This window comes from Moschus berezovskii, chromosome 4 (genome assembly GCF_049115385.1).
Source record: "Moschus berezovskii isolate FMDL1 chromosome 4, NW_MosBer_1.0, whole genome shotgun sequence".
Taxonomy (NCBI): domain Eukaryota; kingdom Metazoa; phylum Chordata; class Mammalia; order Artiodactyla; family Moschidae; genus Moschus; species Moschus berezovskii.
The window spans coordinates 108,449,631-108,462,777 of NC_142463.1; the positions used below are offsets into that span (position 1 = coordinate 108,449,631).

At 43.1% G+C, this 13,147-nt stretch overlaps 1 protein-coding gene across 3 annotated transcripts in view; it reads left to right on the forward strand.

Moving 5' to 3' along the window:
• Positions 1-2,016: 2,016 nt before the first annotated feature.
• The window catches only part of INTS3 (integrator complex subunit 3), a 39,452-nt gene continuing 28,321 nt past the window's right edge, over positions 2,017-13,147 (forward strand). The window contains exons 1-3 of one of the 3 annotated variants that reach the window (XM_055402152.2): positions 2,017-2,242; positions 2,611-2,756; positions 12,592-12,675. In XM_055402152.2, coding sequence (XP_055258127.1) covers positions 2,613-2,756; positions 12,592-12,675 — 228 coding nt within the window. In that variant the 5' untranslated portion in view covers positions 2,017-2,242; positions 2,611-2,612. Of the gene's footprint in view, positions 2,757-12,591; positions 12,676-13,147 lie in introns of all 3 variants that reach the window. The other 2 variants (XM_055402151.2, XM_088835786.1) reach the window with 2 other exon arrangements.

Consider the following 13,147-nt stretch of genomic DNA (forward strand, 5'->3'; position numbering starts at 1 on the left):
TGCCATTTGTTGTTGTTTAGTCACTAAGCCATGTCCAGGCCTGTTGTACTCCATGGACCATTGCACACTAGACTCCCCATGGGATTTCCCAAGCAAGGATACTGGAATAGGTTGCCATTTCCTTCTTCAGCTTTATGTTTTTATAAATTTTATAAGTATGCCTTTTTAGTCTTTACCCAAACCCTGTAATTCATCATTCTCTCTGAGGTAGGGAGATTCCTTTATTGTCAAGCCAAAAAGTCTCTCAGGATTATTAGGCACTGATTTGTTTTTTCTTTGATGGAGGAACTTTCTGCAGCACTGTGAGTCTTTTCATTTTAATTTTTTCTTGATTCTAGGGCCTTATTATTTGATTCTCATTAATGGTAACTATAGCTTCCCCTGCCAAGGGAGAAAAAAAAAAAAAAAAACACCTTACTATTTTTAACCTCAATTGCCTCTAACAGTGGGTGGATTTTGACAAATGGAAGGTCCTTCCTTCTGGAAATCAGCTAGGTGGAGGCAGCATCAGGGAAGAGCTCAATTTCTCCACAAGAGAGGAGGGGAATATTTTGAGGTTGTTAGGTAGAATGAAGTTAATTTCCATATTTTGATTTGGGAGAAAAAAATGGGCAGGATAGAAATACTAATTGAGCAATAAGACAGAAATTGTAAAACAATTTTATTTTTGTTAAAAAAAAAACAAATGAAAACAACCAAAAAATTGTGGATATGTGTTTATGTATTTTTAAAAAGTAGAGAAAGATATACAACAAATTAGTAACACTGATGACTCAAGAGAAGTGAGACTGGATGGGGTGAAAGGGAAAAAAGAGGGTTCCTTCTATTTTGCAGTTATGAATCTTTATTACAGGTTTTTAAATTATAATAATTGTAAAAATAAGCCTTGGGAAACTATATTGATTAGGTAGGGTGAGTCACATAAATTCTACTAAGGATTTGGGAAATTCAGGTGTCTGAGAGTAGTTTAGTATGATTAGAGAAGTGGCATGATGTTGAATGGGCTTGAATTCACTGTAATCCCTAAGGATATACTGCTGCTGCTGCTAAGTCACTTCAGTCGTGTCCGACTCTGTGTGACCCCATAGATGGAAGCCCACCAGGCTCCCCCATCCCTGGGATTCTCCAGGCAAGAACACTGGAGTGGGTTGCCATTTCCTATATATATGTATATACACACACACATACCCACATATATAGGCCAGAGAAGAACAAATTCCAGAAACATTTCTAATAAAAAGCCTTTACTGACTGAATTATGGGAGGGAAAAGAATGTCAAAAACAAGCTTCCACACTGGATTGCTAGGGGCAAATGCTGACACGAACACAGATAAAGCAGGACAATACAGAGCTTCCAGAAGCCTTTCTAATAATGAATCAGTGCACGATTCTAATGAGCGGTGTGCAAAAGTGGGTCCATGCTTTTTTTTTTTCTCAGTGTCTGGCTGATAATTGCAGTTGCATGGACGCTTCCAATAGCTTGTGTGACATATACTCTTAGCTCCAGGGGCTGGCTCCACACCATCCAATGGCATTTGCTCTAACACTACTTAAGGGTCAGGGTTCTGCTCCTTGGCCCTGCTATGTCAATTCACAACTGGGATTCGGGCTTCCCAAAGTGACTTAGGGACGAATAGTGCCCTGGTTCCAGTACCACCCTAGCTTCTAAACGACGGAGGAAAAGAGGGCGCAGGCCAGCGCCGCGCACGCGCGTCAACCCACGCAGGCGCAGCCTCTCTCCTTCCTGATCTCGCACACCCACCCCACCCCCAGGAAGTCGTTCCGACCCGCCCTCCGAGAGCAGGAGAGGAATATGATTGGACACTCTGGCTGTCCATCAGACTGGTTTCTCTTCTGCTCTATACCATTGGCAGCCGGGGTAAAGGCCTGCGGGCCGACTTCTGCCTAGTCCTTCGAGACTGAGAGCCACCGCGGAGGCCGCTATTGGCGAACGCAGGGACCGCGACTGCTCACTTCCGGCGCAGGCCTCCACGATTCCTCCCCCTCCCCCGCCGTCGCTCTCGGCCTTCCCGCCCCCCGCCCTTCCACCATGGCCGCGTCTGTGTGGTGTAGGGAGAAGCTGGTCGTCCGTGTCCTCCTATAGCGCTAACTGCCTCACCCTCACCCCCTGGGGGCCGGAACCAAAGGAACCTCGCTCCCCAACCCTTGGGGCATCAGCCAGGAAGGATTCCTACCCCCTACTTAAGGGGCAGGACTCCTTCCCCCCCCCCACCTCCTGAGGTAGAAACTTAAGGTTTTCCCAGCTTCTCTTAGGGTCAGAAGCCAGAAAGGGCTCCTCTTCCATTTCTTCAGGGACAGAAGCCTCTCCTACACTTCCCGTAGGGGCGCAGACCCTTAGCCCTGCATACTGGGAGCTAACGGCGTTTCCTTAGCACTGCCAGTGCAGAGGCACGACCTAGAGGCCCGCCTGCCTTCGCCTCCTGCACAGGAGCGCCCTTTCGCAGAGGAGGGACGAGTGCAGAGGCCAGGGACCCTAATCCCTCCTCCCCTTGTCCCTGTTGCCCCCAGTCCTTGTCAGTCCTAGATTCCCCGTTTCTAGGACTTCCTACCCATCCACTCCCGGGCCTTTTCCCGTCTCCCGGCTGCAGCCATGGAGTTACAGAAGGGAAAGGGGGCAGCAGCAGCAGCTGCTTCGGGAGCAGCGGGAGGTGGAGGAGGAGCGGGAGCAGGAGCCCCAGGAGGGGGGAGGCTGCTACTTTCAACCAGTTTGGATGCCAAGGATGAGTTAGAGGAGGTAGGTGTGGGGGGTGGGGAAGGGAGTTAAGAAATGGGGTTGAGGAGGGATACTGGAGCGGATTTGGGGTGGGGGTGGGGGAGGAGGCCTTAAAGTTTTTTCTAAGGCAACACAAACACTGCTCCTGACTTCCTGCTCCTGAAGGAAGAAGTGTGGGCCAACTTCCTGGACAGGTTGTCATAGCAACAGCAGCCACTACTGTGAAAATGGTGGGGGGAGCGTGTTGATGAGCAAGGGATATAGCATCCAGATCTACTGGATTTATTTTTGACATTCACATATAGGCCACAGCTATAATTAATATTTAACCCTGTTTCAGTCAGGTCATGTGTTGAGTAATGTATGTGTGTGTAGGTGTTTGGGGGCTGGGTCTGAAAGCAGCTTGCACTAGACCTTGAAGCCTCCTCTTAGATAGTGTTGACTTCATTTAGACCCTCAGTTGCCAGTGATGTTAAGTGGGCATTTAGAATGAGGGAAGACCTAAGGAAAAGTGAGTTGTATTTTGTTACGGGTGAATGGGACCTAGGGGACTGTCCTTCACAACACAAGGGACGGAACATACAGATGCTGAGAAAGAGGGTAGGGTGAGTTGATGCCTTGGGCCTGAATAGGAATTTTAGACTACTGCATAAATGACCCCCCACTTGTTGCTCTTGCCCTGTCCCTGACAATCCAGAGTTGATCATTTATCCCTTTCCTGTGCTATACATGAAGAGACATACTTAGGAATATGAGACTGAGAAGTGTGACATGATTGCTGGATTGTTTGTAAGACCTAATACATTCAACTCAGTGGTTATCTGGGGACGGGACGAGTAAATTATTAGGCTCTGTCTCTTCATGGATAATTTCCCTGCTTCTGACTTTGTCACGGCTCTTGATTGAATGTTAGAGGGTGGTCAAGCAGATAGGTGGAATTCATACTGTAAGTTTGAAGGAATGTTGGTTCAGATGCAGGATGGCAGAACACGTGCAAAAATGAGCTTTGTGAATCAAGAAGCACCTGGACAGCAACCTTGTGGGTTGTCCATCAAAAATGTTTGTTCACAGAAACGCTTTCCATCATGCTTCTCCCTTGTAATTCTGTATGAAATGAATCAGAATTTGTTTTCTCCTGTTGTTATCAGCTAAGGTAAATTCAATTAGGAACATAAAAAATGCTTCTATTTTTTGAGTGCTACCTGCTGCACTAACAAGGCAGCTAACAATGCTAAAAGTAATGTATTCCCGAAACAAATACAAATGACTTTGCCAGGATTGCCTGACATTTTAAATTATCTACACGTTTAGAAATGGCCACTGTCATTGTCCAAGTATTTATTGAGCCCTGGGTTCTAGCACTAGACCTCTAGAATTGTAGCAAGAAAGTCGTTGATTACCTTTGATCACTGCACCAGTTGGGTGGAGGGGAAAAGACCCCAAGGGTAGTGTTTATTTCCCACCCTGATTGCCGAAAGGGTCATCCTGTTCTAATTTGTACCACAGCATCCTATTCCCCGAGGAGTGACATGTTTGCTAGTAAGTGAAATAATGTGGCAAAAGGGGCTGTCATAAGAGACAAAGCATTTATTTTCAATTTGCTCTTTTGAACTGTCTGAGAGTGAACTTTCAGCTGTTTCCAGAGAGAAGGGGGAGGGAGGGTCTCCTTGTTTTCTTGATATCCTTTGCGCTGTAGATGTTTCTCAGCTTGTCTTGGCCTTCCTCCTTTCCTTCTGTGCCCTTTGTCCTTTGCATCTGGATTTTCCAACATGCCTTGCCAGTTTCTAACCTCGTGTGTGGCTCCCACTAGATCAGAGTGACTAAGGTTAAGACTTACTGGCCTCTTCCTCTGGGTCTCGTCACACATCTCTGCACTCAAAACCTAGTATTGACTGATCTCTGGTTGTTCTGGCTTGGTTGTTTCCAGCATAGTCCCACCTATTGCCCAGGAACACAGTAGGGAGACCCAAGGCCTGCCTTCCAGAGCTTATCATCTAAAGACTGAGTTAACACTCACAAGACAAAAACCCAGTGAGGATTGTGAAAAGACCAGAGTAATCTGGACGTGATGAGGAAAGGCCCTTAGAGGCCTGGAGTGTGAAGTGCTGGTGAGGAGCATCACAGGCAGGGGCTGTGATCCTTCTACCCAAGGGACCATTTGTCATATCCTTTCTTCTCTTTGACCCTGTTCTTTTCTTTGAGTGGGGAATTCTTGCCCATCCCCATCCAGATTTGAGGAATGAGATAAAAATAGTGCCAAAGATTGGAGGCGTTTAGAACACGTAGCTCCTAATCTCACAAGCCTTCAAAGCTCCTGGTCACTCCTGTGTGGAGAAGGACCCTGTCCACTTTGAAGCAAGGCTAAAGGCAGGAGCTGTGGCTCAAACAAGTTGGAACCTCCTCTTAAGCTCTGGACAGGTATCAGTTTTGCATTTGGTTAGAGGTATGTCCTTTCCAGATTTTCTCCAAGGCGCATCCAGTCTGTGAAGATTCTCCAGGGAATGGGCTTTGAGTCATTTCTGATTTTTTTCTCCTTAAATCCTCATTTCACTTTCAAGCGACTCTCGGTTGTAGAATACTTGAAACCCAGTTTGTTCAGTAACTCTTTACTAATGTGAGTCCTTGGGGATTTTGTAGATCAAATCAGCTCTTTTCCTTAAGCCTTTGAATTTTAGTCTCTGAAGGCCACTGACTTCCCATAAGGGGACAGTATTTAAGTATTTATTATTGTTATTGTTTAGTTGCTAAGTCATGTCCAACTCTTTGTGACCCCATAGACTATACCCCTTCAGGCTTCTCTGTCCGTGGGGATTCTCCAGGCAAGAATAGTGGAGTGGGTTGCCATGTCCTCCTCCAGGGGATCTTCCCAACCCAGGGATCAAATCTGAGTCTCCTGCTTGGCAGGCAGATTCTTTACAGTGAACACCTGGGAAGCCATTAAATAATGTCATTTTTAGCAAACTGTATGTTATCTGGAGGAAGCAGGAGATACAGAGGTTAGAGCAATCCTCAGACTTTAGTCTCCAGCTTCAGGTATATACTTGCAAACTAGAAGGCCTCCCTGCTTTCCACCCCCTCTCCATCTACTGCTTCTGTCATGGAAACCATGGTAAGGTAGTCTTAGTACTAGAAAAATTATTTTAGAAGCCCCTAGAGATGGTAAATATTTACTCAACTCTCTGAGGTGCTGTCGTGAAGGGCTTACTCTGAACAGTCATTCTGCCAGCAGTTGTTGGCAACTGCGTGTGTGGTTCCGTCTTTACTAAGGGCCTCGGTTGTCTGAGGGGAAGAAGGGTTACTACTACTTGATTGTAGGGATCTGGCTTTCTACAGCCCTCTGAGGAGATGTGGTCCTCCAGTCACTCTGAATGATTTGTAATTAGTTCACTTATCTCTGTTTGGGAAAGTAATTTCTATATTTCAAGAAGAGCAGTATCTTTTATATATTTCTATTGCCTGGGAAGAACTGACCCTCATATTTCTTTCCTCATTGCTTTTATTCACCCATCCAAATTCTGGACTCTCCCATATTCTACATCCTTAGTTAGGCCTCCCTGTTCCAAGATGCCAGTTTTCTTTCTTGACTCGGCAGTGACCCATAGAAATGACTCAGGCCTCTGAGCGGAGCTTAGATATCGAGGAGGGGCCTAGAGAAACCTGGTTCAGTCCAAGGTCTCTGTTACATCACAGGGAGAAACTAGGCCAGCCCTCCAGCTTTGCTCCAGGATCTTGGTGCAGGGTCCATCTGTCAGGCTTTCTCCCCTCTCCTGTACTCTTTCCTCTTCTCTCACAGAAGGCAAAAGTAGGAGAGGAAGGTTTTCAGCCTGGTTAGGGATTTGCCAATGTCCTGTGTAGGGCTCAGTTTTCAGGAGTCTCTGAGGACATGCAATTAAAAGTAGTGGCAGGGGGCACTGAAGGGTGGTCTGGTCCTCATGGATTCAGTTGTGTGATCGCTGAGCTTCACAGATGGAATAGAGTCTGATTCAACTGAGGCTATATGCTAGGTGCTTTCACATATGTTAACCTTGTTTAATCCTCAAAGCAGCCTTATATGGGCTCCTTCTCTTATTTTTTTAGTAAGAAGACCAGAGTATTATAAGTAAAAGGTTAAGTAAGTTTTGGTAATTTAGGTAACTCACCTAAGATTAGCCCAAGGCTTACAAGTGGTGGAGGGATTCTCCTGGTCCTTGCTGGTCCATTGGCTCCACAGCCAGCTGCTCTTTTGACTTCTCTCGCATCTCTGTTGATTCCGCAGAGATTTCTTCCTTTTTATCACAAAGTGGTGTCTAGGATTTTATGATGCTGTGCTGCTGCTTGCTCACCGTCTTCCTCCACTCTGAAACTGCTTGTTAACCTAGGCCGGGTAAGCAGGGCCTCCCAGAGCGCCCAGCAAGAACAGCCTGGATGTAGCAACTGGAGGAAGTGATAACTGTCTTAGATGAAGAAGGATAAGAACTTACAAAGAGAAAATACAACCTGAGGTTATTTTCTTCCCTCTCTTTATCATATAGGAGCTGGACTAGGTAATGATGGATCTCAGAGTTTGTGGGAGAGGTGGGTTGTGAGATTTACAGCTCAGCTTTTCATGTGATCTCACAGCTTCTTTTCACAAGTACACAGGTGCTGTTGATTAAGGCTAAGCACGCTGATGTGACCTAATTTAGAGGATAGTCAGACCTGATGTTGGACAGTGACGTTGTCAAACCTGAGCAGCTTTGAGCCTAATTTAGGTTGAATTTTTTTTGGCTTTGGGAGCTCCTTGTCTTAATACTCAGTTCTACTCTGCTCTTAGGTAGGGATGGATGTAGACAACTTCAGGATGATGGTCAAAAGAGAAACATGATGGTCTTTCATTCCTAGACCTCTTTCCTATGTCCTTATTTGTCAGTAGTTCTCAACAAGATCTTTTTAGAAACTTAGGAAGTAGTTTAGGTAGTTTAGGAAGAGGCTCACTGACTAATATGAGATATACTTTGTCAATATTTTCTTTATCCTTAGTATTAAATGCTTTGAAACAGGATCTGTGACTAAAATCTTAGAATATTGAGCACATATTGTGTTACAGAGTTTGCCTTTATAATTAAGAATGGTCCTTGGTGCATGCTGGTGCTAAGTTGCTTTAGCCGGGTCCAACTCTTTGCGACCCCTCTGGACTGTAACCCGTCAGGCTCCTCTATCCATGTGATTCTCCAGCCAAGAATACTGGAGGGGCTTGCCATGCCTTCCTCCAGGGGATCTTCCCGATCCGACCCAGGGATTGAACCCTTCTCTTTTTTAAAAAAAAATTTAATTTAATGGGAGGCTAATTACTTTACAATATTGTGGTGGTTTTTGCCATACATTCACATGAATCAGTGTACATGTGTCACCCATCCTGACCCCCCCTCCCACCTCCCTCCCCATCCCATCCCTCAGGGTTGTCCCAGTGTACTGGGCCTGAGCGCCCTGTCTCATGCATCGAACCTGGACTGGCAATCTGTTTCACATATGGTAATACACATGTTTCAATGCTATTCTCTCAAATCATCCCACCCTCACCTTCTCCCACAGAGTCCAAAATTCTGTTCTTTGCATCTGTGTCTCTTTTGCTGTCTTGCATATAGGGTCATTGTTACCATCTTTCTAAATTCCATATATATGCATTAATATGCTATATTGGTGTTTTTCTTTCTGACTTACTTCACTCTGTATAATAGGTCCCAGTTTCATCCACCTAATTAGAACTGATTCAAATGCATTCTTTTTAATAGCTGAGTAATATTCCATTGTGTAAATGTACCACAGCTTTCTTATTCATTCATCTGCCGATGGACACATGTCTCTTTCAATTCTGGTTTCCTTGTGAACCCTTCTGTTTTATGTCTTCTGCATTGGCAAGCGGGTTCTTTACCACTAGCCCCACCTGGATTTTAATGCAGTGCTCCTCACCTTTGTTTCACTAGAGACCCTGGAAGTTGTAGTTTGGCCTTTTGTTTTCCACTAGTTCTGTTCTTTCTTATGCTCACTTTTTTTTTTTAAGTTTATTTTTTAAGTTTTTGGAGGGACATTTAAACCATGAAAAAGTAGAGAGAGTGTAACTTCCCTCGAACGATCACTCTGCTACAGTACTTATCAGTACATGGCAGTCTTGTATCTCCCTTTAGTCTCCTCTGGATTATTTTGAGGCAAATACAAGGTATATCATCTCATCTATAGGTACTTCATATATATGTCTATGTGAGATGGACTTTTTTCTTTTTAACCTAGCCACAATAGCATGCCTACCTAAAATATTAATGATTCCTCAATGTAATAAAATACTCATTGTTCAAATTGACTGTTTCATAAATCCTTTTTTTTTTTAAGATTTTTTTTTTCCCTTAAATTCCTCATGTGCTTTACTGGATTTCTTGTTTTGGGGGTTTTTTGGGGGGGCTATGTGGCATGGCTTGTGGGATCTTAGTTCCTGGACCAGGGATTGTACCTGGGCCCACAAGCATCAAAGCAGAGACTCCCAACCACTGGACCACCAGGGAATTCCCATAAATTCTTTTTGTAAGTGGTTTTTTCAGATCAGTAACCAAACAAGGACCACACTTTTGCTGCATTCAGTTGACATGTCCCTTTAATTTTTTAATAACTTTTAAAATAATTTCAAACTTATAGAAAAACTCATACTCTTCTTCCGGACTCACCAGTTGTTAACATTTGCTGCATTTGCTTTTCATTTTGTGTATATATTATTATTTTAACCTTTTGAGAATAAGTTGCAGCCGCATGCCACTTAAGATTTAAATACTTCCAGGAGTATTTCCTAAGCACAGGATTCTCAGTTACATAATCCCTGTTTTATTATCTAAATTGGAACATTTAACATCAGTATGTTAATATTACTTACAGTACATATTCATATTTTACCAGTTGTCCCAGTAATGTCCTTTACAGCCGCCCAGAATCACACGTTGAATTTAGGTGTACTGTCTCTTATTCTCAGTCCTGTCTCTGTCCTTCACCTTAAACACTTTAACAGGCCGGTCATTTTATAGAATCTCTCAATTTGGGTTGTCTGACATTTCAGCTGTCAGTTTGTCTTGATACTTGGGATACTAACTCTGATTGCTTGGTTAAGATGTTATCCTCCAGAATTCCCTTCAGTTATTTTCTCTTTGATTAATAAGTATTTTGAGCCTAAGTGACTATATTCTCTTGTGAAAGTTTCACCTCTAGTTTCAGCATTAATGATATCTCTCTGAATCAGTTATTACTTCCGTCATTCCTTCTGTGTTTTTAGCTGGCATTCCACTATAAGGAAGAGCTTTCCCTCCTTTATTTGTCATGGATGTATATATCTATCAGCATGGATTCATGGGTCCTTATTCTGTTCAAGGAGTTGTCATTTTAAGTTTTTTGGTTTTCTTTTTGGCCTGCCACATGGATTGTGGGATCTTAATTCTCCAACCAGGGATCAAACCCAGGCCCTGGTAGTGAAAGCGCCAAGTCCTAACCCCTGGACTGCCAGAGAATTCACTTAAGCCTCTTCTAATACATGAGGTTCCCCTTCCCTGCTTTTCCCCTTGCAATTTAAATGTTAAAGAAACCAGGAAGCCTGTCATAGTTTACCCTTTCTGGATGTTGCTGATTATACCCCCATGGTGACTTGACTTGTAAACTGGTAGTTAAGTCTGGAGATGTGTTGTTGTTCAGTCGCTCAGTTGTATCTGACTCTTTGTGATCCCATGGACTGCAGTACACCAGACTACCCTGTCCTTCAATATCTCCCAGAGTTTGCACAGACTCATATCCATTGAGTCAGTGATGCCATCCAACCATCTCATCCTATGTCACACCTTTTCTGTTTGCCCTCAACCTTTCTCAGCATCAGGGTCTTTTCCAGTGAATCATCTCTCCACATCAGATGGCCAAAGTATTGGAGCTTCAGCTTCCACATCAGCCTTTCCAATAAATATTCAGGGTTGATTTCCTTTAGGATTGACTGGTTTTATCTCCTTGCTGTCCAAGGGACTCTCAAGAATCTTCTCCAACACCACAATTCAAAAGCATCAATTCTTCGGTGCTCAGCCTTCTTTATAGTCCAACTCTAACATCTGTACATGATTACTGGAAAAACCATAGCTTTGACTATACAGACCTTTGTCTGTAAAGTGATGTCTCTGCTTTTTAACACACTGTCTAGGTTTGTTACAACTTTCCTTCCAAAGAGCAAGCATCTTTTTAATTTTGTGGCTGCAGTCACTGTCCACAGCAATTTTGGAGCCCAAGGAAAGAAAATCTGTCGCTGCTTCCACTTTTCCCCTTCTGTTTGCCATAAAGTAATGGGACCAGAAGCCAGGATCTTAGTTTTTATCATGTTGAGTTTCAAGCAAGCTTTTCATACTCCTCTTTCACCCTCATTAAGAGGCTCTTTAGTTCCTCTTCCACTTTCTGCCATTAGAGTGGTATTATCTGCATAGCAGAGGTTGTTGATACTTCTCCTGGCAGTCTTGATTCCACTTTGTGATTCATCCAGCCCAGGGTTTCACATGATGTACTCTGCACAGAAGTTAAATAAGCAGAGTGACAGTATGTACCCTTGTACTCCTTTCTCAATTTTGAACCAATCAGTTCTTCCCTATCCAGTTCTAACTGTTGCTTCTTCACCTCATACAAGTTTCTGAGAAGACAGGTAAGGTGGTCTGGTATGCCCATCTCTTGAAGAATTTTCCAGTTTGTTGTGATCCACACAGTCTTTAGCATAGTCAGTGAAGCAGAAGTAGATGTTTTTCTGGAATTCCTTTGCTGCTTCTATGAGCCAATGGATGTTGGCAATTTGATCTCTGGTTCCTTTGCCTTTTTTAAATCCAGTGTGTATATCTGAAAATTCTTGGTTCATGTACTGTTGAAGCTTAGCTTGGAGAATTTTGAGCGTTACCTTGCTAGCCTGTGAAATGAGTGCAATTGTGCTGTAGTTTGAACATTCTTTGGCATTGCCCTTCCTGTGGATTGGAATGGAAATGGGCCTTTTCCAGTCCTGTGGCCACTGCTAAATTTTCCAAATTTGCTGGCATATTGAGTGCAACACTTTTAACAGCATCATCTTTTAGGATTTGAAATAGCTCAGCTGGAATTCCATCACCTCCATAGCTTTGTTTGTAGTAACACTTCCTAAAGCCCACTTGACTTCACACTCCAGGATATCTGGCTCTAGGTGAATGATCACACCATTGTGGTTATGCTGGTCATTAAGGCATTTTTTGTATAGTTCTTCTATGTGTTCTTGTCACTTTTTCTTAATCTTTTCTGCTTCTGTTAGGCCCTTACTGTTTCTGTCCTTTATCATGCCCATTGCATGAAATGTTCCCTTGATATCTCCAGTTTTCTTGAAGATATCTCTAGTCTTTCCCATCCTATTGTTCTGTTCTGTTTCTTTGCATTGTTCATTGAAGAAGATCTTTTGTCTCTCCTTGCTATTCTCTGGAACTCTGCATTCAGTTGGGTATATCTTTCCCCTTTTCCATTGCCTTTTGCTTTTCTTTTCTCAGCTATTTGTAAAGCCTCCTCAGACAACCACTTTTGCCTTCTTCCATTTCTTTTTCTTTGGGATGATTTTGATCACTGCCTCCTGTACAATGTTATGAATCTCTGTCCATAGTTCTTCAAGCGATGTTTATCAGATCTAATCCCAGTGAATAAGTCTATTCATCACTTCCACTGTATAATCATAAGGAATTTGATTTAGGTCATACCTGAATGGCCTAGTGGTTTTCTCTACTTTGGAGATGTGATGTGAATTAAATTTTTAAAAAGCTTTTTTGGGACCAGAAATATGTCATAAGTGATGGTATGAAGGCTTCTAAATTTTTTTCTCACCCCTTCACAGAGATTGGAAAGATGTATGAGCATTGTGACGTCGATGACTACTGGTGTCTCAGAGAGAGAGGCCAATGATGCCCTCAATGCCTATGTGAGTATAATACTCTCTCTGAATCCATTTCTGCTTCTTTGAAAGCTTCAGACATGATCAGAAAGATAGAAAGAATTCAGTATTTTAATGTCTTGGTTTCCTGAACCAGGCTTCCCAGCTCCTCTCTGTCTTTCCTAATCCGGGAGTCCCATCTCTTGGAGCCTTAGGCATCATTAAATAACAACTTTAAAAAATAACTGACAGTTCTCTGGTGGCTAATTTTCTTTATAAATCATCCTCACATATTTGATCTTTTACATTTCTTAATCAGTCTCTGAAGTTGAAGGATTTAAAGTAATACATGGAAAGGACTTAGAGTAGTTTCTGGCACACAGTGAATGTTCAATAAATATTTATTGTTAGTAGTTGTTCTTATTATGTCTTCACCTTACAGATACCAGGGGTTCAGTGATTTGCCCAAAGTCTTGACTATGTTTCTTTGCGGCTCCCTCTCTACTGAAGGCTGTTAAGA